The sequence below is a fragment of the Pollicipes pollicipes genome, unplaced genomic scaffold, assembly GCF_011947565.3.
Source record: "Pollicipes pollicipes isolate AB1234 unplaced genomic scaffold, Ppol_2.1 Scaffold_7050;HRSCAF=8361_pilon_pilon_pilon, whole genome shotgun sequence".
NCBI classification, from domain to species: Eukaryota; Metazoa; Arthropoda; class Thecostraca; order Pollicipedomorpha; family Pollicipedidae; genus Pollicipes; species Pollicipes pollicipes.
In genome coordinates this window covers 59,947-86,465 of record NW_023596985.1, presented here as the reverse complement: position 1 = coordinate 86,465, position 26,519 = coordinate 59,947, and the positions used below count along the sequence as shown (strand labels likewise).

At 49.9% G+C, this 26,519-nt stretch overlaps 1 protein-coding gene across 1 annotated transcript in view; it reads right to left on the bottom strand.

Moving 5' to 3' along the window:
• The window catches only part of LOC119108911 (proto-oncogene tyrosine-protein kinase receptor Ret), a 92,604-nt gene that overhangs the window by 23,218 nt on the left and 42,867 nt on the right, over positions 1 to 26,519 (bottom strand). The window contains exons 7-11 of the mRNA XM_037232456.1: positions 25,764 to 25,970; positions 25,271 to 25,718; positions 23,634 to 23,810; positions 22,466 to 22,577; positions 18,560 to 18,716 (exon numbers count right to left, since the gene is read on the bottom strand). Coding sequence (XP_037088351.1) covers positions 18,560 to 18,716; positions 22,466 to 22,577; positions 23,634 to 23,810; positions 25,271 to 25,718; positions 25,764 to 25,970 — 1,101 coding nt within the window. The remainder of the gene's footprint in view (positions 1 to 18,559; positions 18,717 to 22,465; positions 22,578 to 23,633; positions 23,811 to 25,270; positions 25,719 to 25,763; positions 25,971 to 26,519) is intronic.

The window sequence follows — 26,519 nt, the reverse complement described above, 5'->3', positions numbered from 1 at the left end:
ATGCGCACACACACGCTGCTGGGGGGCGGGAGGCTATAGGGGCTTGTTCTGACACCTACCGCAACAGATTTTCCGCAGTCCTTTGCTGAGACTGAGACTCGGAAAAGCCATCAGAGGCGTGACGCACTCCACACGGGGCTTTAACAAGGTGGGGGCAGCTGCCGTGCCGAGCCAAGAGGCCGCTTGATGGGGCTCTGGGCGCTGATTGGCCTCTGGTCTGTCGCTCTCACCACTCCCAAAACACCACAGCTCCGGGTGGTATCGCGCTCGCGCTCGCGTGCTGCGTACGATCACTTCCGGACGCGCGCTTGCTAGTTTTCGGCACACATAGTTCGAACCCGTGCAGTGTGTACCTGATCTAAGGCCACTTAAGCTCTTTACAGATTGCGGCTTCACCGCCGGTCACGTGGTGCAAATACAAGTAGAGGTAAATTTTGAAAATTAAGAACTGGGAATTTCTAGGCTTGGATCCGCTTTAATCTGATCTGGTGACTTACAGTCCAGGCCATCTGGTAACTTCACTTTTTGTTAGACAAGTTGCAGTGGCGCGTCTAGACGGTGGGGAAGGTGACGCCACACAATCTGAAAAAAGCCTTAGTTCTGTCGTGGGGGGAAGACATTGCGTTGAGGGTGAACCAATTGCACTTTTGGAATTCGAACTGTCTAAATCCACTTCGCACTCCACTGCAGTGGCATTCATCTATCCCATAACTTACGTTATGCGCCCTGGTGACCTGTATGCGTCGTTCATGACCTTCCCAAAAGTTGCAAATCCATCGGGGCAGCCCCAGGGCGGGGTCACCCAAACTCAACTTTGCAGCCCTTTGAGGAGGGCACGGTCCACAACGTCGGCAAACATTCCCAAATAACACGTCGAACCCAACGCAATACAAAATAATTTCGAAGGGCCTGGGATAGGGCCTGGGTTGCCACCTACTGGCACGCATGGGTTTGCCTCCCCCGTGATGCTTTTATAAAGTTCCGTCCCCTGGTCAGTGCCGATGGCATGGCGCGCAATAGCTATGCTCATGACGGATTACGGTGCAAAGCTGTTTAAAACTTTCGAAAAGATTGTAGCGTTTATGTTTAAGCAGCACAGATTTAGTGTGATTTTCGGCCAGAAATTCTGGGCAATTTTTTTTTAAACATGCTTGTGAAGACTTCTTGCTGATAAGCTCACGGCCACACCAAACTCGACAAAAACATATTTGTCTAACAGTGTTACAAATCAGTTACGTCGAAAATAACAGATCCAGGGTCCACAGTACCAGGGCCCATTATTGTCATACTTCAGCCTGGGATTTAAAGCCAAGAAAGCCTTCATCGGACGGCAAGTATTAAAAACTCTGAAAGCGTATCATCAATGATGTTATTTAAGTGGATATGGGGTAACACGTTTAGAGACATTGCAATGATAACGGCATGGTTGATCTTAAGTGACTCCCAACGGTTGACTCCTAATGACGTTACGGTGGGTTCTTTGCTCACAAAAGGGGCTTCTGTATGGTCCACAACATTGCGGTCAACCCTTGGTCTGCATGCGTATTCATTCCTTTAGATCAAAAAACGCCACTCGGAGAAAAAATATGTTGCAAAGCCACCAACTGAGGGAATTTGTCTCACTGGCCTGCTGGGCCTACGAAATACCAAACGTGAATAATGGTGATGAAATCAGAATTAACGCGCTCCCGAGTGGCCGGTTAGATACCCTTCGCTCGGGTGGGGGGAGGGGGTGGAGGGTTATGTTGACCCCTCCTGAGATCTCAGAAACTAAGACAGCTAGGGATATCACATTTACAGGGTGTGTTTACGTGTATGTAAACTTCCCTAGGTCAAAATTTCAGGTTGCTACGCCATGACCTTCGGATCAAAAAAGGTCAACCAAGTTAAAATTCCAGGTTGGTCTCCAAAGGGTACCTTGAACCTAGATAACTGCTTTAAGCAAAATGTCACATCCCCATTAAGGGTCAGTGATCTTGCTTGTCCTGTTCAGGGTCGTGGGAACCGAAATCATACGAGACTGCTTTCAGTTTTGCATATGAATAAACAACAAAGCTTAATTCAACAAACAAACAAACAAAATTGTGTTTTATTAAACAAACAAAGCAGTATGTTCCAAAAACCAAAGTGATGACCTGAGTCATTCTAGGCCAGTGACCTATTCTGAACTTTAAAAAGTACATGGAAGGCGTAAAATGCGATCCTGCCTATCAATAAATAATCAATGAGCACCAGAAACTTTCCCATACGGCAAGCCCTAGAACATCAAAACAGGATGGTTTTGACCCTGGTCTGACCGTCACACCTTACCTTAAGTCAACGCAACGGGCCCATTCAGTGTTTATGTTGCCTAAGAAAGTATTTCGAATGCGTATGGCTTTGTCTAGCACTCTGTTTTTGGATCAGATCGAACGATTCCCTAGAAACTGACTTCGCTGAAACCATGGACTGCATTCGACTTGCCATAGGCCAGTGACCTTACAAGGTACATCAAAATTTGTGATACGAAATGGCGTGAAAAACCTTGAGGGAGCCAATTTGACCCCCACCCGAGCGCGTGTTATAGATAGCGTCAGCTAGTGACGGAGTAATCGTAGGAGTTGTATACATCAGCTCGAAGATCAGAAGGCAACGATGCCAGACTAGGTGACATATTGTGGATAGTACATAGTCAAACTAGAAATACTTTTGACTATTGGCGCTTTCGTCAGATTATCACCACCGGATCACTCACGATAAGTGCTTGGAGTTTGACACGAAAGGCATTCTTCCTAGCCTATCACCGTCAACTATGGTGAGAAGCATTAAAGGGAGTAAAGACAAAATAACACGTAGTGACATCTAAATGACTTGTCAAAAACAACCTTTCACAGATTATGAGCGCAGAAATCTGATTCCATCCTCCACAAAAGTAGTTTCACAAAAGGAGTTTTCACACGGCTGCCGCGGTTCGGTGACCTAGCGTTGGTATGAATCCAGCGGTGCCCATGGAATACCGTTGTTCAGCCCGCACTAAGCCTCATGTGTGCGACATTTGCGTCTGTGTTTGAGTGTCTATTACGCGCCACAACAGGTCGCAGCGTTCGTGATGCCACAAGATACAGATTTCCTGGCAGGGGCGTAATTTCTTAAAATGGGTTCGGGGGCTGAGCACTGTATATGTACGAGGCCTGAAAAAGTCACCAAACACATTTTCCTCGAATCTGGCCAACTCACTTTGCAAAGTTAGGAAGGCTAGGATCCAAGCGTGTGGGAGGGGGTGTTGGATCCCCTCCTCCGAACTGAATAGAAAACTACAAACCCTGCAAACTGAAGTTGTTAGTTTACTGCTTGCGGGATCAGTGCACATGAAAATGACCGTTGGCTTGAAAGACAGCACGAAATGGTTAACAAGTGCCGTTTTCACATGTGAACAGACAGGGGGGATGGCGATGCCCCCCCCCCCCCCACCCTGTTCCCCTCTCCCTGCTGTTTCCAAACCACGAAAGATACAGCCACGCGGACAACATCAGTGGATTGTTTGTGTCAACGATAGCTCAATGTTGGCAATAAGCGTGGTGTTGTCAGCTCAATAATTGACGCCACTTTGCCCGTCAAAAGTAAAATTTTCCTCCGCATCAAACTTTATGCTTTATGTTATCACATTTACTACGCCATATCCTTGCAGTTACACAACACCTAAAATGGCGTGTTTCTTGTTTAATCAACAGTACGATGGTGTGTATTTTTTATGTATTTAGCACATATTTATGATCCATGGATCCCTTTATGTAACAGCGCCCGCCAGCCGCGCACGGTCACGAAAGCGTCGGTCACCCGCCGCCCGCCCCGGCCGTAGATCGCCGTGCAGTGTTCCACAGCCAGGTGAACACCGGTGATACATGTGCAGCGATGACGACCCCGGCCTGCAGTGTTCCACAGCCGGTGAACACCGGTGATATATGTCCAGCGATGACGACCCCGGCTTGCAGTGTTCCACAGCCGGTGAACACCGGTGATATATGTCCAGCGATGACGACCCTGGCCTGCAGTGTTCCACAGCCAGGTGAACACCGGTGATATATGTCCAGCGATGACGGCCCCGGCCTGCAGTGTTCCACAGCCGGTGAACACCGGTGATATATGTCCAGCGATGACGACCCCGGCCTGCAGTGTTCCACAGCCGGTGAACACCGGTGATATATGTCCAGCGATGACGACCCTGGCCTGCAGTGTTCCACAGCCAGGTGAACACCGGTGATATATGTCCAGCGATGACGGCCCCGGCCTGCAGTGTTCCACAGCCGGTGAACACCGGTGATATATGTCCAGCGATGACGACCCCGGCTTGCAGTGTTCCACAGCCGGTGAACACCGGTGATATATGTCCAGCGATGACGACCCTGGCCTGCAGTGTTCCACAGCCAGGTGAACACCGGTGATATATGTCCAGCGATGACGGCCCCGGCCTGCAGTGTTCCACAGCCGGTGAACACCGGTGATATATGTCCAGCGATGACGACCCCGGCCTGCAGTGTTCCACAGCCGGTGAACACCGGTGATATATGTCCAGCGATGACGACCCTGGCCTGCAGTGTTCCACAGCCAGGTGAACACCGGTGATATATGTCCAGCGATGACGGCCCCGGCCTGCAGTGTTCCACAGCCAGGTGAACACCGGTGATACATGTCCAGCGATGACGACCCTGGCCTGCAGTGTTCCACGGCCAAGTGAACACCGGTGATGCACATGGAGCGATGACAAGCCTGATCTGCAGTGTTCCACAGCCAGGTGAACACCGGTGATACATGTCCAGCGATGACGACCCCGGCCAGTGCTGGATGGAAAGAGGAGGCGGGGCGGGGGCAGCTGAGAGTCGAGGTTCGTTCTGTCATTGGCGAACGCTGAAATAAACGTCTCTTTTGGATGCGTATTTTGCGGCTTGTTGACTTGTTCTGGTCCTGTTCCGCTTGACTGCTGCGTCGACAGCGCCTACGCATCCGTGCAGGTCACTTCGGTGTTTAATGTGTCTTCATCGTGTGTGCCAATTTTGTGTTTATAGCAATAGTCGCCTGAAAGCGGAGTAGGACAGCTTCTCTAATTTGGTAGCTTGGTAGCACATTTTTACACCTAGAGGAATACATACACCAAAAACTAGACGTGTCGAAACTTTACGGCTTCACATGCGTTTGGGCAAAACGATCATCCCTTCTGAAGACGCCCCAATCTCACCAGTACTTCGGGCGGCGCCGAGACTGGTGGCGTTCAGAGAAAGCATCGCTTCCGGAGACGCCTGACGGAGACGGATGGGCGCATTATGCGCTGATCTGGCCTAATCGGGAGGGACGGGTCGCCAGCTCGTGCCGGGTCGAACCCAAACGGCCGCCTGCGCCGCTGATAGCTGGCACAGGCGCAGTCAGGGGGAGGAGGGGGGAGGAGGAGGGGGAGGCGCATCCGGCGGCTGACACAGGCGCAGTCAGGGGGAGGAAGAGGAGGAGGAGGAGGAGGAGGAGGAGGAGGAGGAGGAGGAGGAGGAGGGGAGGGGCGCGTCCGGCGGCACTAGAGAGTTAGGGCCACCAATATTTCACCAAAGTAAATTAAACATGTGGGCCACACACTGAGTCATGAAACGTTTTGAGCGCAAAAAAGGTAAGGTTGTAGTTGCCTTTTTCACTGCCCGAATGGCGATTTGGATTAATCAAGCGATGGGCTGGACTGTTCTCAAGCTCTGGACTTACGGAGCGATGTTCGGACGACACAGATCGGGATTGGATTTGAGGCTTGTTAAGGGTCAGGGGCAGGCAATAGAGGGGCCCTGCACGGCACCACTAATCCGGTCCCACAGCTGTTCTTCTAGCACAGTGAATGGCCTATGACAAGCATGAATAAACACCTGCGTGAACTCTCATAGGGCTCCGTCCCTATGCTCCGGCAGAAAATTCCGGCTCCGTCCTTGCACAACCAAATGGCTCGGACAAGTTAAATATTACAATATTGCTCCAAAAACAGCGAGCTTATGCGGATTTGCTTGCTACTGTTGACATTTGTGTTAACTTGCGTCCTGCTTTTGAGCTGCAGGATATGTTGTAAGCGGGATTGGAATTTTCCGAAAAATGCGCTGATGGTTTGAGTAGATTTGAGAATGACAACTCAGATGACCCTGGATCCACGTATTCAGACAACGCAGAGCATCACTCTAGACCCCACGCCCTAAGCATAGCCTCCTCTAGACCACACTCCCCGAGTATCACCCACTCTAGACCCTACGCCCTGAGTATCATCCACTCTAGATCCCACGCCCTGAGTATCACCCACTCTAGACCCCATGCCCTGAGTATCACCTACTCTAGACCACACGCCCTGAGTATCACCCAATCTAGACCCCACGCCCTGAGTATCGCCTACTCTTGACGCAATGCTCTGAGCATGACCTATTCAGACTCAGTGCCATGAGTATGACCTGCTTTAGACCCCACGCCCCACCATGACCTATTCAGACGGACGCTTCCCTATCGGCACAAATAGCCTAGACGCCGTTGCGTGGGCAAGAAAAAGCTGACGAGATTATCACATGAGCCTGTCACGTCGCTCTGCCGTTCCTGATTATTACACGAGCCTGTTCCGTCGCTCTGTTGCTCCTGTCATAACGTTATGGCTCTGGAGCGCCACCTGGGACCTCTGAAACCTCTGCAGAAGCCTGTAAGGCCACTACAGTAGACTCTGTAGCATTAGTAACCAACGACGGTGGGTGCCCTGACCGGGTGAACAATAAGCCAACAGCCACAGCATGGCCGGTGTCGTCGCCGATCCCACGTGGCTGATGGTTCTCCAATTGTGAACATCCCCGGCCGCTCAGACTCGACCGTTCGTGGCTCCAGAAGTCCCACATCCGGCACCAGAACAGACGCTTGGCTTATTCACTGAAGCGGACAGCGTGCACGGTCCAGAAAACAAAGCCTGCCGCAATGACCGCCTGTGCGAATTCCTTACGAAATGTAACCCCCAGATTACCGCGGCTGAGGCTGAGGCTGAGACCAGCACCTCAATACGGGATGTAGCGAGGCCGGATGAGGATGGGGTGGCGGATGCAAGGCATCTGCAACGGCCACACGCGCTTTCTTATCATTCTCATATCATTAAAGCGTTCTACCACAAGCAAACACTTCCTGGTATCTTTGTCAAAACGCCTGTTATCACTGACTCGAGTTTGCGCTCCTTCCGCCGCGAGTCGTATTAACACCTGGAGAGGGAGCCACGACAAAGTCTGCCACCCACGGCCCGCAAAGTTAACCCGCTTATCAAGCCTATTCCTGGCCGCAAGCGGCGAACAATTTTCTAGCCAAGTGGCGGCACGCGGCAACTATGACGTCACTGATAGCCTGTCGTGACGTCACCATGCCGCCGGGCGCGGCTGGCGGGGGCGCTACGCTCGGCTGGCGCCCCGGAGCCGGTGATGAGACTTCCGGCGGAGACGAGCCCGGGGACGACGACCGCTCGGCCACCAGACTGACTGACTGACTGCAGACTGACTGACTGACTGCAGATTGACTGACTGCGCAGACTGACTGACTGTGCAGACTGACTGGCTGACTGTGCAGACTGACTGGCTGACTGTGCAGACTGACTGGCTGACTGTGCAGACTGACTGACTGACTGCAGACTGACTGGCTGACTGCAGACTGCGGCCGCGCACGGAACGCGACTTCGCCCCGATTAGACGGGCCGTATCAACAGCAAACCGCCGTATGTTCACACTCTCGCCCATCCATCCAAGCCACTCAGGTACTTATGGCAACAATCTAGTAGATGCCACCGCGAAGCAATGATTGTTATATATGCATACATATATAAATATATAAATATATAAACACATATATATATATATATATATATATATATATATATATATAAACCACCACTCGATCACTGGAATAGCACCCAACACACGCGTCGGATGGAGGTCCTGCTCACGGGGCTGCGGATAGGCCACACAAAAAACCCATACACTTAATCAAAACACGTCATCAACACACGTCATCAAAAAGACCAAGCGGACGTGCGCGACGAGGAAGTGTCCAACTGACAGCTGAAAGACGGATATATGGCAGGCGATCCATGAGAGATCCATCAGAGATCCACCAGAGATCCACCAGAGATCCACTAGAGATCAACCAACGAGTTCCAGAGATGGTTCATGGCGGTGTGACGGACCCAGGGCTCTTGTGGCGGTGTGACAGACCCAGGGCTGTTGTGGCGGTGTGACAGACCCAGGGCTCTTGTGGCGGTGTGACGGACCCAGGGCTGTTGTGGCGGTGTGACAGACCCAGGGCTGTTGTGGCGGTGTGACAGACCCAGGGCTGTTGTGGCGGTGTCACAGACTCAGGGCTGTTGTGGCGGTGTGACAGACCCAGAGCTGTTGTGGCGGTGTGACAGACCCAGGGCTGTTGCGGCGGTGTCACAGACTCAGGGCTGTTGTGGCGGTGTGACAGACCCAGGGCTGTTGTGGTGGTGTGACAGACCCAGGGCTGTTGTGGTGGTGTGACAGACCCAGGGCTGTCGCGCTCCGTAGTTGCAGGGGTGCTAGGGCGTACGGCCGGTGATCGTTTAACATCCTACGCACCGCTTAGATGAATGGCTGATATTCGTGGAAATCTTGCGTCAAAAGAAAAATCCAAGCTTTATTCTGACAGTGTTAGCGTTTGGGTTGCATTCCAGTTGTTACAAGGCAACACAAATATGTTATCAGTGACAGCGCACAAAGGAAAGCGTGCTGGGTTCGACACAAGCCTGTTCTCACATGTGGTGTGATGTCATATTCGTACATTTATACCATGTGTACATTTATATTACACTCAGGTCCCCACAGTGTGTCTGGTACAATATTACACTCATGTCCTCACAGCCTGTCTGGTGTGATATTATACTCGGGTCCTCATAGCCTGCCTGGTGTCATATTGCACTCGTGTCCTCACAGCCTGTCTGATGTGATATTATACTCGGGTCCTCATAGCCTGCCTGGTGTCATATTGCACTCGTGTCCTCACAGTCTGTCTGATGTAATATTCCATCCATGTCCTCACAGCCTGTCTGGTGTAATATTACATAGATGTCCTCACAGCATGTCTGGTGTAATATTACATCTATTTCCTCGCAGCCTGTCTGGTGTAATGTCCTGGTCCTTTTGATTTGTTCGTGCATGTGTACCTAACTGATTTCCGCAGTACAGCTCTACAGCCCTTTCTCGATCCCTTAATACCATAACAGGGCTGGCAACCATATTTCTGTCCCTATCGATTTCTGAGAAAAATGTTTGATTTGCTTACAGGGCATTTTACTCACAGCAGCATATACAAAATGTTATTCAGTTACACAGGTTAATATAACTCCAGATCTCAAGGCTTCGGCTGAAAACCATATTACATCTCTTGCCGTCATCAACAAACTATTTTTCCCTTTCTGGTTTTTCCCCTTCATTCCAACGCAACTTTGACCCATTCGCACGTTCCTTTCCACATTCTTGGCCTCTTCTTCTATCTTTTCTTCCCTCTCCGAATCATCCACTAATCGTTCAACCACTACCTGCATTTCCTTGTCTCTCTTTCCCCTGCCCTCTTGTCGTTTTCTTGCCCCCTCTCTAAGTACTTCTCCCTTCCCATTGTGTTTTCTGTCACTGCCCGTTCCCAGCTCTTCTCTTTATCCTCTACCCTTCTTCCCTCTCTCTCTTCTATCTCTCTCTCTCTACTCTCTCTCTCTCTCTCTCTTCTCTCTCTCCTCGCTCTCTCTCTCTCTCTCTCTCTCTCTCTCTCTCTCTCTCTCTCTCTCTCTCTCTCTCTCTCTCTCTCCTCTCTCTCTCTTCTTTTATTTCTCTCTCTCTCTCCTCTTCCTCTTCCTCTTCCTCTCTACCTCTCTCCCTTCTCCCTCTCTCCCGTCCCACACAGTCCCTCTACCCCTTGCCCTCCCTTCCCCTCCCCCAGCAGTGCGGTTCCGCCCCGCGTGCGATCCGGCGAGCGGCCGGCAGCACCGACCTCGGCCCGCAGCGTCGAACCAGAGGCCGCCTGCATACTAACCGCGGCCAGGATCGCCATATCCCAAGCCATCGGAGCCGCCGCACAGTCCGTTTTCGGGTCGTTTTCCGGCTATTTCCGGCTATTTAAACGGCAGGCACCCTGCCGCAGAAGCGCTCCCAGCATCCGCGCGTGGTTTGCATTACCATGGTTGGGCATGGTTTGCATACGCGGCGTTCGTTCTCGGGCGAGGTTGGCAGTGCCGACCGGAATGGAGCCAATCCAAACCATCCCAACGCAACAAATGAAGCAGCGCACACGTCATTTTCAGTGGATTTCCGGTGGATTTGCACGACTTTTTAGGTGTCAAATACATCGAGGAAAGTGTACTCCATTGGTGTGTGTCGGCAAATCTTGCCAGCTTGCTCCAGTATTTTCCCTCGGCGGATGAGCGGGAACTACCGGCGGACGCCGTATTGGCAACTTCGGCGCCATCAAAGCAACATCAGAGCCACTACGGGCAGTGGTTCTGACGGCCTTTTTGAACATATGTTGACGATTTAACCGGGCGCAAGTGATAATAGTCACCCCCCCCCCCCCCGACCGTAGTCCGCCGATGTGAGTGGTTGCTTTTTTCAGCAGCCCTTGGCTTGTATCACCCTATTGCGTGGGCGCATGAACAGCCTGACTTTTTTGCAGTAGCAACAGCTTTGTCTCTTTCCGTTATGAAAATGTATACAAAAATACACATGAAAAGGCTAAAAATTACGCGCATATGACCGCTTATAGGTCACACACAAAGCAATAGCCCCACCTTGCCACGCGAAGCTGTATTACACGTGAACTATGCCTTACGCTGCAGCGACCCCTGGCGGTGACCCCGGCGCCATACAAACGCTCCATGACTATAAGGACTATATCAACTAATGAGTGAGCTTGTGCTTTTTAGAGCAATGGCTACACACATGATGCCGTGACTGACGCAGCACCATAGTTGACTGGTAGCGTGAACAGGCGCGGTGCCACCAGCCATGGTAGCGCGGTACCGGCAGCCACGTTGCAAAAATATCATCAGTGACGGGGCATGTGTGTATCGGTTTGTATTTTTTACCCCCCAAAATTTGTTATCCAAACCGGTGTATCGCATACCGGTCACGCATATTACCCAAATTTCTCAACATCAGTTTTTTCCCCTGTTTGTACCGGTGTTTTCTTACCCGATGTAATTGGCTGGGTGACCTGTGTTGGAAGGAGCCGTGCTCTCCCGACGGGCCCCAGTGAGCCCGCCCCGTGACACCGGCTGGTGCAGTTATTGCACCGCCGAGTAACTGCATGGTATCGCAAGTTGGCCAGTTGAGTTCACATGCTCAGTTTTTAATAATATTGACAAGTTCGTTTCACCGGGCAGTCGGGCCCGAGTTGCCCCGGCCGCCTGGCCTGTTAGACTGTGCCGCTGGACAGATGTGCCCTGCGGTGCAGTCGCCCTCGTCCCGCTGGCGACCGTGGCTCCGAGGCGCTCTTTTCCCGGCGTCCAGCCCACCCTTTAGCGCGAGCCCGGGTGGCCGGCTAGATGTCTTTCTCCCGGGTGGGGAGTCATTTTGACCTCTGCTGAGATCTCTGGAACCAAGGGAGCTAGAGACACCAACTTAACAGGGTGTGTTGACCTGTACGTGAACTCACTTAGGTCAAAGTTTGAGGCTCCTAGGCTTTGGATCAAATAAGGTCAAACAAGGCAAAATTTCAGGTTTGTCTCCAAAGTGCCCGTTGAACTTAGATAGCAGTTTCCAAGCAAAATGGCACATTCTCATTTGAGGTCAGTGACCTTGCTTGAACTTTTAAAGGTCATGGTGACCAAAATCATACAAGACTGCTCTCAGTTTTGCATTTAAATAAGCGACAAGGATTACGCTAGGAAGAATGTTTCTAAAAACAAAATGTCGACCTGGGTAATTTTAGGTCAATGACCTATTCTCATCTTTAAAAAGTCCATGGAAGATGTATAATGCGGTTCCTGCTATCAATCAATTCGAAATGAGCAACAGAAATTATCCCATACAGCAAACCCTAGGGCAATACAACAGGTTGATTTGACCTTGGCCTGGCCTTTATACATGACCTTAGTTCGGCTCAATTTGCTCATTCAATATTGTTGTTGCCTAAGAAAGCATCTCAGAGGTGTATGGCTTCGTATAAGACTCCGTTGTTGCATCAGATTGAATGATTTCCTATAAAGTGACTTCTCTGAAAACATAGCCTGGCTTTGACCTGCCATAGGTCAGCGACCTTGCAAGGTACATCTAAGTTTGTAACGCTAAATGATTTACTATTAAATTGTCTACAGCTATGCAAAATTTGGTGCCGCTGCACCACGCCGTTCGGAAACCATTCTGGAAAAACCTTCGAAGGGGGGGGGGGTGGTAATATGACCCCCCTCCACCCAAGCGCGTGTTGAAGGGAGCGACTCACCTTTTTTACACTTTTTACGCATAGGTCTATCCGGGCCTATCTGACCGGCAATAACGTTTTTCTCAAAAATCTGTTGGAAAAGCTTAGAAATTTGATTTAAATTAGCCACTTCAACGCAAGATGTATGTAAATATATATACATATATATACACATATATATATATATATATATATATATGTATATATATATATATATATATATATATATATATATATATATATACGCGCGTGTGTGTTGAGAAACATCCCCAGCTTAATACCATGAGACAAAAATCATGGTGTAATACATGGTATAAGAAATTGAAACTATCCGGGGAAATAACGACGCAAATATGAAGCCTTTAATTGCGAGTCAAACCAAACTCTGCACTCTGGCTTTGATTTATCCCCTTTGGCGTTAAGCATAGTGCCTCTGTTGGAAAGGCGCTTTAGCTTTGGAAAGCGTTGTTTACTTGGATGTCTTTTTCGTCCAAGGCTGCGTTTATCAGCGACATATCAGCTGGCTTAGCGAAGCACATGTTTAATCAATGCAAAGGTTAACAAATGCTGACGCCGCGCGCCACAATTATTGCAAACATTTATGCATACTGACAGCATTCGTGCCTGATCACCTCGTGACTATGACGTATGTCCGCCACTGCGACCATGATCCATAGAAGTGCCACGATCTTCCTTTCTTGCATTAGCATGTTTGGTTACAGCGCTATTCTTAGTTCTATCTTAAGTTAGTCAATCATCAGCAGCTGTCCAAATGGCTGTGTTTTTATGTCGAAACGTAGTTAGTGATGGAGGCAAGCACTCATCAGCAAAATATGTTTATTGGCCAATCCCCTTTTGTGGTAGGGGTCAGTTGGTTCTGCATCACTGCAAACACGAATTGAGGTGGGGTGCCCAAGTGACAATTAATATGACGTCATACATATCTAAGCAGCTTTCACTCACGTGGGGCGTCATATGACGCACCCGTTCACGTGTATCAAGCTCAGAAGCAAGGGGGGTAACATCCTTAGCACGCGCTCGGGTGGCGGTCAAATTGATCCTCCCAAGGTTTTTCCAGAATGGTTTCCGAACGGTGCGGTTCAGCAACGCCAAATTTTGCATAGCTGTAGACAATTGAATAGCGAATGGTTTGGTTTCATAAAGTGGTATACCTTGTCAAATCGCTGACTTATGGCAAGTCAAAGACAGGCCATGGTTTCAGCGAAGTCAATCTCTGGGGAATCGTTCAATCTGATGTAGCAATGGAGTGTTAGACAAAGCCAGACGCCTCTGATATGTTTTTTAGGCAACACAAATATTAAATGAACACATCACATTGACCTAAGGTTAGGTATGAAGGTCAGGCCAAGGTAAAAACCAACCTGTTTTATTACTCTAGGGGTTGCTGTATGGAACAGTTTGTGGTCCTCATTTCGAATTTATTGATAGCAGGAACCGCCTTATGCATCTTCCTTGGCTCCTTAAAGATGAGAATAGGTCATTGACTTAAAATGGCCCAGATCAACACTTTGTTCTTAGAAACATACTGCCTAGCTTAATCTTTATCGCTTGTTCAAATGCAAAATTGAGAGCAATCTTGTATGGTTTTGGTCACCATGACCTTCAAAAGTTGGAGCAAGGTCACTGGCCTTTAATGAGCATGTGACCTTGTGCTTAGAAACAATTATTTAGGCTCTGGGAGCACTTTGGAGACTGAACCGGAATTTGATCTTGTTTTACCTTACTTAACCCGAAAGTCATGACCTACAAAACCTGAAATATGACCTAAATGAGTTCATCTACAAGTGAACACACCCTGTCAATTTCGCGCTTCTAACTTTCTTAGTTCCCGAGACTTCAGTGGGGCTAAATTGACCCCCACCCGATTGAAGAGCATCTAGGCGGCCACCCGGGCCATGGCCGTGAAATGCAGGGAATCATCATAAAAAGGCTACCTAAGCTCAAAATCCCGCATAAATGCGGAATAGTACGTTCAACGTTCGCCTTGAAAGGATGGAGTGATGGTCGATGCGATCCTCTCAGGAGTAAAAAAGCTCCTCTCCTGTCACCGACGAAATCTGGAACTGTCTAAATTGTCACCTGGACCAACATCTCTTAGAAGTGGCTGCAATATAGCTTGAAATGCGATACACCACGTAAAACAAAGAATGCAATGCAGCAAGGCCTTCATCAGTTGTTGGTTCGTTAGCTCATTTGCACTTAAGTATCATTTGCTTGCCATCAAACAGTGAATGATGGTTGAGACTAAACTAATAAAACTATCAGATACAGGCATACCAAACATAACCAGCCTAGAGGCGAGATTTTTTTATTCAGCTTGAGGGAGGACCTCCTAAGTAGGAATACAGCTTTCTAGTTGTTATCCCTTATTTTTTCATTGTTTGGTTACATGGTCTCATAGTTCGAGTTTTCCAATCCTTAGTTTCATGTCCACTGTATCATAGAAATGAATGGCAATTGCTCCTGGTTTGATCCACTGAGTTTGGTGACTTGTTAAGATTGTGGCTCCCTGGTTAACAAAACAAAAACTAAAAATCTTAGTAGGATCGGCGGGCAATTTTGGATTTACTCCTTATATTCGTTTTGATACAGACTTGTACTGAAATATCACATAAATCTCTCCATTTTCATGTTTATTCCAAGAGGAATAATGCTATCAGTATTTTCTCATCTATATGAAAACAAAAGCAGATTAATTTTTACCTCGCTTTGACCTCCATACCTGACCATACATTCATCACATTGGCTGTACTTCTTATGGCCGTTTCTAACTCTCCGTTGTTGCGTTACATGGGACGATTCCCTAGAAATGCCCTTTCCTTATAGTCATGGCTTAACTTCGACCTGCCATTGGTCAGCGACCATACAAGTTACATCTAGCTTTTAGATCAAACGATCCGCTAAGGGACAATTTGACCCATCCATCCGACCGCGTGTTAAAGCCCAAGTTGAAGGGAATTTTCCATATCTAAACCTACTGAAAAACCATCAGACAGGCTAAAAGAAGCTCGCTCATAACTATTGGTATAATTTTAAGTGGAAAAGACCGCTATCAACGACAACATTTCTCTGTCTCATAAATGTGCTCCTCAACACGTCATTGTTTGTGTCAGTCGTCATTACGTCATTACGTCACATTACGTCACAGTCAATGTGTCATTGTTGCATGACAGCACTCAGGTGAAGTCCTGCCATCTTCTGAGAGGTGGTCGCGGCGGTGTTGGATGTGTAATGAGCCAAATGCTGATGGGTGCTCGTGTTTTAGCCCTTGCTCGTGGTGTTCTTGCGTATCTATTCGTGAGTTTAAGGTGCTTTCTGTGGTGGGGCCCGTATTGGCATTCTCTGTCGAAGCACTTTTCTTGTGTTACTCCAATACAAATCTCATCTCCTTAATAATCAAAAAGAATGTATAACTTCCTGTATGATGGAGCAAAACCACGTCATTCGTGTTGGAATCTTGCAAGGCGTGCACAAATTTGGTTGAGAGCCAATTGACCGGCGTCATCTCTGGAAATTATGCTCACGAACGCCAGATATAACCGACTCGTAGTATATCTTTTTGCTCTTTCACTCAAGTATATTTCTCTAGACCTTAAACGAGTTCATATTACACTCATTGTCCTCGACAGACACACATTGGTGATGCAACGGTCTGTGTCCTAAGCCGAGAGACATAGACCGATTGGCACTACAGGTGTGTGTAGCTCAGTTCATTGGGGCCGACTTCACCCAAAATGCAAATGGTTTCCAAGTAATCAGTCACAAACGCCACAAAACGTTATGCATCACACTCATCGATTTTGCCGACCGAAATTGTAAGGTCAGGCTCATAACCTGTCAGTTTTCAGACGACGTTATTGGTGAAATTCGTGCGCAGAGGCAATATCGCTGAACCTCCGTATGCTCAGTTTCCGCAAAAGGCTGCCATTATGAGGCGTATATCATGCCCGTCTGTATGGGTTCCCAAATGTATCCGGCTCCATTAGATGATATTGTTGCGCCACTACATGAACACAATTGATAACCTCTTCTCCGATATCACCCTCGCTCACCTGATACCGCATTAGGTGCCTCATTGGTCAATCACAACAGATTGATAAATAGCGGTGACGACCGAACCGCATCATTTATTCTCGCCATTATGATTAGCTACGTTCTCTGCTTGGTACCGATGTCCGCTGGTCGTTGGACCACTGGCGGTACGCCAGTTCACACGCACGCCACATTGGGTCGTTGGACCACTGACGGTATGTCAGTTCAAACGCACGCCGCATTGTGTCGTTGGACCACTGACGGTACTCCAGTTCACACGCACGCCACGAAGCGCAACCAAAAAATAAACGATTGCCATTGATCGTAAAGCGCTTCAGGGAAACGTGTATGTCGCAGGGTTACAAGTTCACAAGGTTACAAGCAAGATCAGTTTACAAACAGCAGATGAGTGACAATGTGCTCAGAGGAATCTAACCGCGGGCTCAATGCTCTATATCTAGAACACGCTTACCGTGCTTTTCAGGTTTTGAATGAATGAACGTCATTTTCATTAAAGCACGTGCAGTTGTCCAATAAAGCGACGAACATCCGTGACATGGCGGACACATATGGTGGTCGTGCGCCATATGACACACACATTCGTGGTACCACATCCGTTATAAGGCAGACAAAGATGGTGGTACCATCAGAAAATATGAGACTGCGAGAAACTCTCGTCTTTAGAGTTTGTGGTGCTGTCTGTCAGGACCACACAATGATGTACTTTTGACAAGACCCCAGAGACGTGGCTGATGGACGTGGAGCGGGAGAAAAGGGTGCCGAAAGAGCGGGCGAAGGGTTGTTCACACCCCGCCCCTTTAAGCAGCCTTCCCCATTGGTCAATCATCATGTTCGCCCTTCAAACACAGTTGACTCAAATCCTCGGAGAAATCTGCCACGAGAGTGGAGAGGCAGATTCATGGAGAACAGAAAAGACAGCGAGCCTGTGGACAAATCTGCTTAAAACAGTAGAACAACCATCCCGCCAGCAAAGGATAACCGTGGATGTTTTTTTCTCGCTGTGTTATGTAATTTGCGGCGTAAATATACAATAAAATGTCAGCCGATGATTTTGTTTCATTTAAAGAAGACCTGGGAACGGGTTTTTTAAAAGGAATGTTTTGCTTAGAGCACGTGACGGCAAAAACAGCTGACTGCAGGAAGGCCAAACTTCACTGCAACGCCATATCCAAACTTCACTTCTCACCCGAGCTTGACCTGTTGGTTAAGGCCCTTTACAAACTGGCATACGCTATCTGACGCAGGTATGCAAAGGCTGTCCTATATAATGAAATAACCCCTACATGTGGCAAGACGTGAGTATCACATACCATAAATTTCCAGCAGCATTATACATTGAGCCCGTTAAATACAGCTAACACATATTTATGTGTAAAAACTATGTGTAACTATGTGATAACTCTGAAAGTGTGCGTGCATGCATGCATGCGTGAGTGTGCGTGCTTGCGTGTGTGTGTGTGCTGGTGCGTGTGCGCGCACGTGTGTGTGTGTGTGTGTGTGTGTGTGTGTGTGTGTGTGTGTGTGTGTGTGTGTGTGTGTGTGTGTGTGTGTGTGTGTGTGTGTGTGTGTGTGTGTGTGTGTGTGTGTGTGTGTGTGTGTGTGTGTGTGTGTGTGTGTATCTTTACCGTTACGCCACTGGTTAATTCCTGCTTACAATAAGTCATCGATGCACCCAGGAAATAAAGCTATGTGAGGACGCCTCCTGGCTTTAATTTTTCCCTTCCATTCCAAATGTACATTCGATTTGCCTTAGTTTGACTGTCAGATGTTAATCTTTGACACGGATCAACATCATTGGACGGCGGCGAGCGAGACTGCGCGTCAAAGTGTGACATGCAGTATTGTGTAAGTGCAATGGCTCTGTCCCATCCGGGAACGGCGGCCGGAATGCTGCCACCCAACTCAGCGACGCCAATCCGACAGCATTCCCCCGCTCCCTACCAACCCCACCCCCAACAAAACTATCCAGAGCGCTCCAAAACCCAACCCTGGAACCGCCCATGCCGCCGCCGACGGCGTTGGCGGCGGTCCAGCCTCTGACAACGCGCCCACTCACCGGTATGGCCTCCAGCAACTGGGTGGTGACGGAGTACTGCGCGCTGGCCGTCAGGCCGGCGGGCGGGTTGACAGTCATGTCCATGTCGGCAGTGATAAGCGAGAGCGAGATGCCGGCGGCGAGCGGGTCCTTCTGCAGCTTCTTCGGTCGGCCGCACCTATGCGGCCGGGTCAGCTGGGTCAGCTAGGTCAGACGGGTCAGCTGGGTCAGCTAGGTCAGCACCCTACCAACGGGCGCAGCAGCGGCGATGATGGATGGGTTGTGATAATCATGGGTCGTAAGTGGTCATCAAAGCAATGCAAGGTCAGCAGGGGTCATCTTAGGTCAGCAAGACCAAGGAAGTCTGTTATGATTGTCGTTGATTGACATTGGAAGGTCAGTTTGGGCTAGTATTCAAATCAATAAGCAACATAAAGGACAATCCAGCCGTTACCACAGGACTGGGGGCACGGGACTTTGTGTCCGGAATCACGAGATGTGTTAGAGTCGTTTTAAATGCGATGCTCCACATCTGAAGATAGTGCAGGAAACATCAGATGTGATGAAATAAGCCCATTTATAGCTACTGGCATACTTCTAGGTGAAAAAGACAGCTGCTGTCAACACACTTCCTCTATTTGATAAATACACTTCTTTCATATGTCATTCTTTGATTGCGTCTTGAAACGTTCGTTTAATGTTTCGGTGCCGTCAAACTAGCCGTAAGAAATTCCCACCATTACTCTCACTTCAGTCTCCTGACTGGTGGCCGTGGTGATGCGGGAGGCGTTTGTTTGTAACCAAATATCGTTGTGTTCGTGTTTTAGCCAGTTCGTGTGATCTTTTTGCGTATTTAACCGTTAATTTAAGGTACTTGCTTGTGTTTGAATGTTCAGTTATGGAGTTATTCTTAAGTTATTCCATTGGAGGCCTTATTTCCGTAACAACTAGCAACTGTGTCCGACTTTTTTATAATATGTGGCAAAAAGCGTGATTTGTGAATGGCATTCATTTAAACTTCTTATCATCTTATCTTACTTACTTCATCTACTTACTTATCATCTTACTTCATCCTGCACCCTCGCGACATCCCGCTTGTCCGGGCAGGCCGCATGCACCAACCGCGAATGGGAAGGGAGCCCCGTGAGAAGGCGGACCCCGGCCGGGTATCCAGCGCACGTGTACGAGGGTTGGCCCCCCAGACGCATGCAAGCCTGCCCCACCGCTAACCACTTTCCCTCATCCCATAACCCTGAAATGACCATTTCTGGTCGAAAGGGCTCGAACCCAAACAACTACACAACCAAGCTCGTAAATGAAGCTTGCACAGCATGTTTGACAGTGACTGAGAGCCAATGCGCATGCATCATATCTGAAAATCGTGCTCACAAACGCCAGATCTGAATGGTGCGTCGCTTACATTCGTCTTGGCCTTGAACACCGCATGGCCAATGAGGTGTCAGAATTTGGCTGATGTTGTTATGACGTCATGGATGCCTGAATGACCTTGACGTCTGCACGAAATAGTCTGCAGAACTTCGCGGGCGATTAGCTCAGGCACTAGGGGGTTATAGGTCTTGAGAAGGCTTGGGCTATGAACCGCATCAAATTCTTTTCAGAATGACTTTTTACTTAAACAAGGCCTACAAATGTGGAGTGCACCCTCTATTTTCCCTTGACTGTGGCGTCTTGTGGCCGGTGACAACAACCGCGCTAAAGGTTATACGGTGTCAGTGGTCGGACAGCATTGGGCTGAGGCTGCGCTGAGCATTGTGACACGTTGATACAGTTAAACTCTTGCTGAAGGGGCTCAGACTACATCTTAACACGGCATCCAGAACGAATTAACAGAATCAAGAGGGGGTGATCGGAGTCAGGAAAGGTCAGTATGCATCAGCGCAGCAGGGATCAGCTGGGAACAGCTGCGGTCGGAACGGTCGCGACATGTGGGAAGAGATCAGCGGAGAGGTGAGCAGCGACCTACAGCGGTGAGCTGCGACCTACAACGGTGAGCTGTGACCTACAGAAGTGAGTGGTGACCTACAGCGGTGAGCTGCGACCTACAGCGGTGAGCTGCCACCTACAGCGGTGGGCTGCGACTTACAGAGGTGAGCACAGGCTGGACCAGGGTGAGGGAGCTCAGCAGGGTCATCAGTGATCACATGGTAGTGTACGCTGGCCAGATGATCACGTATCAGTTACGTGCTCGAACAGTGATATCAGAGCTTTACAGCGGTCACCCGAGTCTATTGATGACCGCTGTGGGGAACGTAGGTTACCCGATACCAGCAAGACTCGGCGCAAACAAATTGAGGTACCCAACAGCCCACGGATGTAACGTCGTGCCCGCGAAGCTGTAACTGATGGAACAAGCTTTAAGCCACGGACATCATAACGCAACGCTAATATGCGATTAAAACGGATATTTTGGGGTAAAATTTCATACCAGTGAAGAAGGGGATCGCTAGCGTGTTATCCAAATTCTATTGACGACGGTGATCGCAACAGAAAGGCGACGGTGATCAGAGCAAAGGTCGGAAGCTTTGGGGGAAACAATTGGCAAACCTGCCAGAGAATATTTGATGTTTCGGTGTGTTGGTTTATGTCGTGTGTTGCCTTACAGACCGGCAATCTCTTGCCTTCATGACATGGTTATGGCATTGTTCAATGGATCAAATATTCCTAAGCTTGCGCACTATTTGCCGATTGAAAGGGACGCGCTCGGTGGGGATCACATCTCATACCCCTGATCTCAAAAGCTAATACAGCTAGGCACACCAAATTCACATAGGACCGTATGACTCTATCTTAACTCACGTACGATATATTTTTATGTCCCTTGGTTATGATATCCGGGTTAAATAAGGTCAAACGAGGTGAAACACGAACTCACTATCCGAAATGCCGCCTAGTTATCGACATCTCAAGCAACCAGCTGAACTTAGGTAAGTTTCTAAGTAAACGGTCATTCATTTTCATAGGAGATCAGGGACCTTATTTGACCCTTAAAGGGTAAAAACGACCAAAGTCCCCTAGCATGATTTTCAATTTGAAGTTACAACCAGCGCTGAGATCTATCCTAAAGAGCATGTTGTTTGAAGCAAAAGGTCGATTGACGTCGTTCTAGGTTGTTGATTGCATCTGAGCTTTATAAAGTCAAAATTAGGAAGTCATGGACATCATTATGACCAAGGAGTTATAAATGAGCATCTGCAAGAACCCTATAAATCAAGGATTTCAGTTTAAAAAATCAGTTAGGTATTTACTTTGATGTGAACTTCATGTCTTACCCAAAGTCAGTGGTATTAGTCGCAATTATAATATCAGTTGTCTGACTGTTTAACAAGCCACCTCAAAGTTCATCATTTTATCAAACACTTTGCCGTAGCATCAGCTTGAAAGATTCCCTAGAAAATACCTCGCTGACAGCCATGACCTGCCTTTGAATTGTTACAGAGCAGCGAGCTTATCCGGAACATTTAGCTTGCATGCCAGAAGATCAGCTGTTGAAGTGCTTACTGATATACATTGTTTAGCGTCACTACGGTGCACCCTTCGGAAGTTATTCTGGAAAACGTCAGGGATCGAAATCAAGTGACTCACACCCCACCTGAAAACGTGCAAAAGTATTGAAAAGCGAAAAGAGGACGTCTGAGCTTAATTCCTTAACAACCGAAAACGTTTATTGTCCAGCCTTCGACGAAGATCTATAAAAATAGGCATGAATTTGAAATAACTACAGCCAATTCAAAATGTGCAATGAATTGTGATGCAAATATCTTTTGACATAACTTTTGGGTTGAGTTCTTGCGTAGCTTTTCCTAAAAAAACAACCGCAATTGCAGCATAAGCCAAGTTGAATAATACATCTATGCACACGCTTTCACTCAAACATCCAAACATCACTTTCACTGAGTGCAGTATCACCTGGTGTCGTAGGCCATGAGCCCAAAGAAGATGAGAGCCAGCAGCAACACCAGGCCCAAAGTGATGCCGACGATGCAGCTGGTGCCGCAATTCATGCCGTCCACTGGCTCGGCTAGGAGAAGGAGATTAAGTCAGCGCACCATGCTGCGTTATGCACCAGCGTACTCCACTTCTTAGATTGCTCAGTGCTGACATGTCATGTGTCAAAATTGTGGCACGACAAAACGCTTCTCCGGTCAGCATTGTCGCTCATGCGATCCTTCAACCACGAGTTGATCGCACAGTTTACAAGCCCAATGCCAGTCAGGCGGACTGTTGCCTGCCAGCCCGGCAATGATCCGTCAGTTACACAGCCAGCATTCACCCCACTAGCTATCAATCAGTCACACAGCTATCCGCCAGCATCGGAGCTTTGAAGCGGCCTCGCAGTTATCAGATCATTGGGTGTCAGTGAAACTGACGGCAAAATCGCAGAGTTGTTGTCGGACCCGCCGTTGTTGGGACCCGCCGCCACCTTCCAACCAATCAGGTGGAGCCCGCTCTGGCGCTCGGCCCTTGGTTGTCCAGAAAATCCAATGGCCAAACGGCAAGGCCACCGAGAAGGTCACCATCAAAGGTCATCCACGATGGGCAGAAACATGTCCCACATAGGCGATGTCATCAGACAGTAGCAGAGGACACATTTATCCCGAGCAGAAGACGGAAGGTTGCGCTTCAGGTCTAAGGCTATCCCAAGTTGCAGGGCCGGCCGAAGACCGACCAAAGTCACGTCAAAGTCAATTGGCACGCACTCCAAGCATATATAGGAATGCCAACTTGCAGAGGTTGCCCGCGGGGTGATCAGCATTCAGGGTCATACTCAAGGTCGAAGGTCGAACAGATCAAACGTCGCCACGTCTGAGGCGGCCACCGGTCGGAGATCGAGGGCCAGCCGCCGGGCGACGATTGACCGAGGTCACGCCTCCGGGCAGAGGTCACTAACGGTGGGGGTGATGGCGAATAACCCTCCGTCAGAGGTCACAATCAGAGGTCCTTCAGAGGTCAAGCTGTGAGTCAGAGGTCACACCTCTAGTCAGAGGTCACAACTTTAGTCAGAGGTCACACATTTAGCCAGAGGTCACAGCCAGGGGTTGTTCAGAGGGCACGCCTTCAGGCCGAGGTCACTCACGGTGGGGTGCGTGGCCGCTGCCTCCGTCCGGTTCGGAGACATTGGAGTCGAGCGGCAGATGGTCGGACGGCGAGCAGACGCACGAGTCGACCGAGTGACAGAAGCAGACGCCCCGGCCGAGCTTGATGCCCCGCCCGGCCGCCGGCAGCCTCAGGAAGATGCCCTCCTGACTGTCCGCTGGCGACGGAGGGCGCGGCCGTGTAGACACCCACTCCGGAGGACAGGTGGAGATGGCCGTGCGACAGCCACCACGAGCGTCTGTACCGCGGCGACAACGAGTGCGGGCGTGATATGAGATGGTCATTAAGTGTACGTAGGAGACGGAAAGGGTGTGGAAAGAGGGTGGAAAGGGGGTGCCATCAGAGGTGGCCGGATGCCTTCTGCCCTCGCAGTGGTCAGCCATGGGCGCTGCCCTTCCCAGGCGGCAGCCTATCTGTCAACTTAGGGCAGTGGTATGCTACCCACCAACCTCATATACTAGACAACCTGTCTAGACTGATAGCCTAGTCAGACCCTGCTGGAGCTCAGAGCGCTACAATTTCCTCTTGCGTTGGCCGGGTCGCCTGCAGCGGGAATTCTCCAATCATTTATCATTGCAATGACATGCTACATGACACATTTGAGCTCCGTCATATGCGTGTTTTGTACATGTGGCTACGTACGTGGTTTGCGTAGCGCTGAGCTTTGTGCGCGTGGTAGCAAATCGTGATGATGATCGTGGTGTAGGATTCCCTGTCCACGTGTTCCCCCCTCCCCCGAGTCTGCTGGCCACTTTGGGAGTCACGTTGCTCTAGACCGCACAGCAGTGACAAATGCGGCCCCGCTGAACGGATGACGCTGCGCAGCACACAAACAGCGCAGAAAAACCAAGGGTAGCCTTCATGATACAGTGAGACATTCATGTTCATGATAACCCAGTCGTGTCGTGTTGGGTTGCAATATGCGGAGAAGGCATGATAGGCATGACGACCCAGAAGGCATGGCGCGGTTCCGTGCGTGTTTTGCAGGCTTTGGGCTTCCATAGCACAGCCATCGCAGAGTGCCTGCCTGACGATCTCTGATCCCTGCCTTATGAGCGACGCACCGCTGGGGGAAAGACATTCATTCTCCGTGTCTTTCCCGCTATCAAGCTACTCAGAATTTCGAACCACCATCCTCTCTCGCCAGAAATCATCTGACCAATCAGATTTCATTGACCATTGACGTCATCCCAGCGCCGCCGATGATCAAGTTCCGAAGTTGCGGAGCTTAATACTGCATCTACCAGTAGGGGTAATGACGCTATCGAGGGCGTTCAGCGCTCACGATCAATGCACAAGGATCTGGGGCCCACATCATTACCGTAGCATAATCCCCGGGAAGTCACTAACGGTGCTGCCAAGCGCAAATGCCGCCTGCAGAGCCGGTGAAAGAGTTGATGATGACGTCACTGGACGGATCGGGAGGGGGGGGGGGGGCAGCGTGGGAACTGCTTTAAACCTGGAGATAAAAAGGCTGAGCTTAAATAGCAAAGCTGTCTAACGTTGTTCCGGGCAGTCTACACCGTCCTTACTCCGGGCGAAGGGGATTCCCAACGTGTCTCCAGAAGTCATGTTGCCCTTGCCGTGCCCCAGCGCCTGAGCCCGCGGCAGTCTCACCGGCACAGTCCTGCGGACAGATGGCGCTCGAGAGCTCCTCCAGCGGGTCACACGTGCCGTCCGGACACGTGTCCAGGTCCGGGCTGCACGTGCCGTATAGCTCCGTCAGGTGCTTCGCTGCCGGGCGCCATGAGCACGTGTCGTTGGCGCCGGCGCCGCACGTGCTCGTGCATTCGTTCTCCCGGTATTTTGAGGCGCACATTTCACGGCCAGCTTTGGCGCCGCTTTGGACGTCATCTCCACACACGGCGTCGTCGCCGTCCGTTAGCCAGACGAGGACGGTGATATTTCCGGTCCAGGCGGCCGTGTCCTCTGGCACCACCACGCCCTCCGCATGTCCCTCCGACGTCACTGGCGCACTCGCCTCATCGCCTGGCGGCGTCGAGGCTTCGACCTGCTCCAGTGACGTCACCAGCGTCAGCACGACGGGTGATTGGGCGTGCACGAGCTGGTCCGGCCGCCAGACGTAGACCAGTCCGCCGTCTGACGTCACCGCGAACGCCGGCCAATCGCCGTCGACCAGCTGTATCCGGCGGCCGGCCGCGGGGGGAACGGCGAACACGCGGGCGAACCGCGACGCCGCACGGCTGATGGTGACGTCATAGGTTCGCGGCAGGGCGTCCGTGGCGAGCGGTGTGGTGTCGGGCGGCGGCCGCTCGGTCGCCGGACACGAGGACAGCAGGTTCACCGTTATCGTGATCTGTGGGGCACAGGAGGTCGACATATGATGAAACATGGTGATCTGCCCCTGCCTGGGGTCAAGAGGTCGCTACGAGTGTGTTCTGTGGATAACTGGATCAGCTTGCTCCATGTGAAGCCAGACAACCAGCCCCGCTGAGTGACGCGTCACATTATGTACGGCAAATGCATGCTGCATGGTGACCTCGACAATCAATTTATCTGAGTATGTGATCTTGCGTCCGTGTACAGCTCAGCCTTTCAGACATGATCAGGGATGTATGTTGCGACAAATTACTTTCGCATACATATGCGTAAAAACGGGAGGGGGGAAAAGAAGAGTGGCCAAAGCCATGAAGCTTTTTGGGAAAATTTGGCGTTGGCCCGGTCGTGATGGACGGACTTTTCAAAACAGAGGCTTGTCCCCCCCCCCCCCCACACTCTTTGGAACAAGCCCCCGTCCGAATACTGCGCCCCTAGGCGAATGATTCATTGGTGCGACTCAATATGCCAAGAAAAACGATGGACTGCTAAAAACTTTGACGGGTGTTTAAAACCATGGTATTATAGA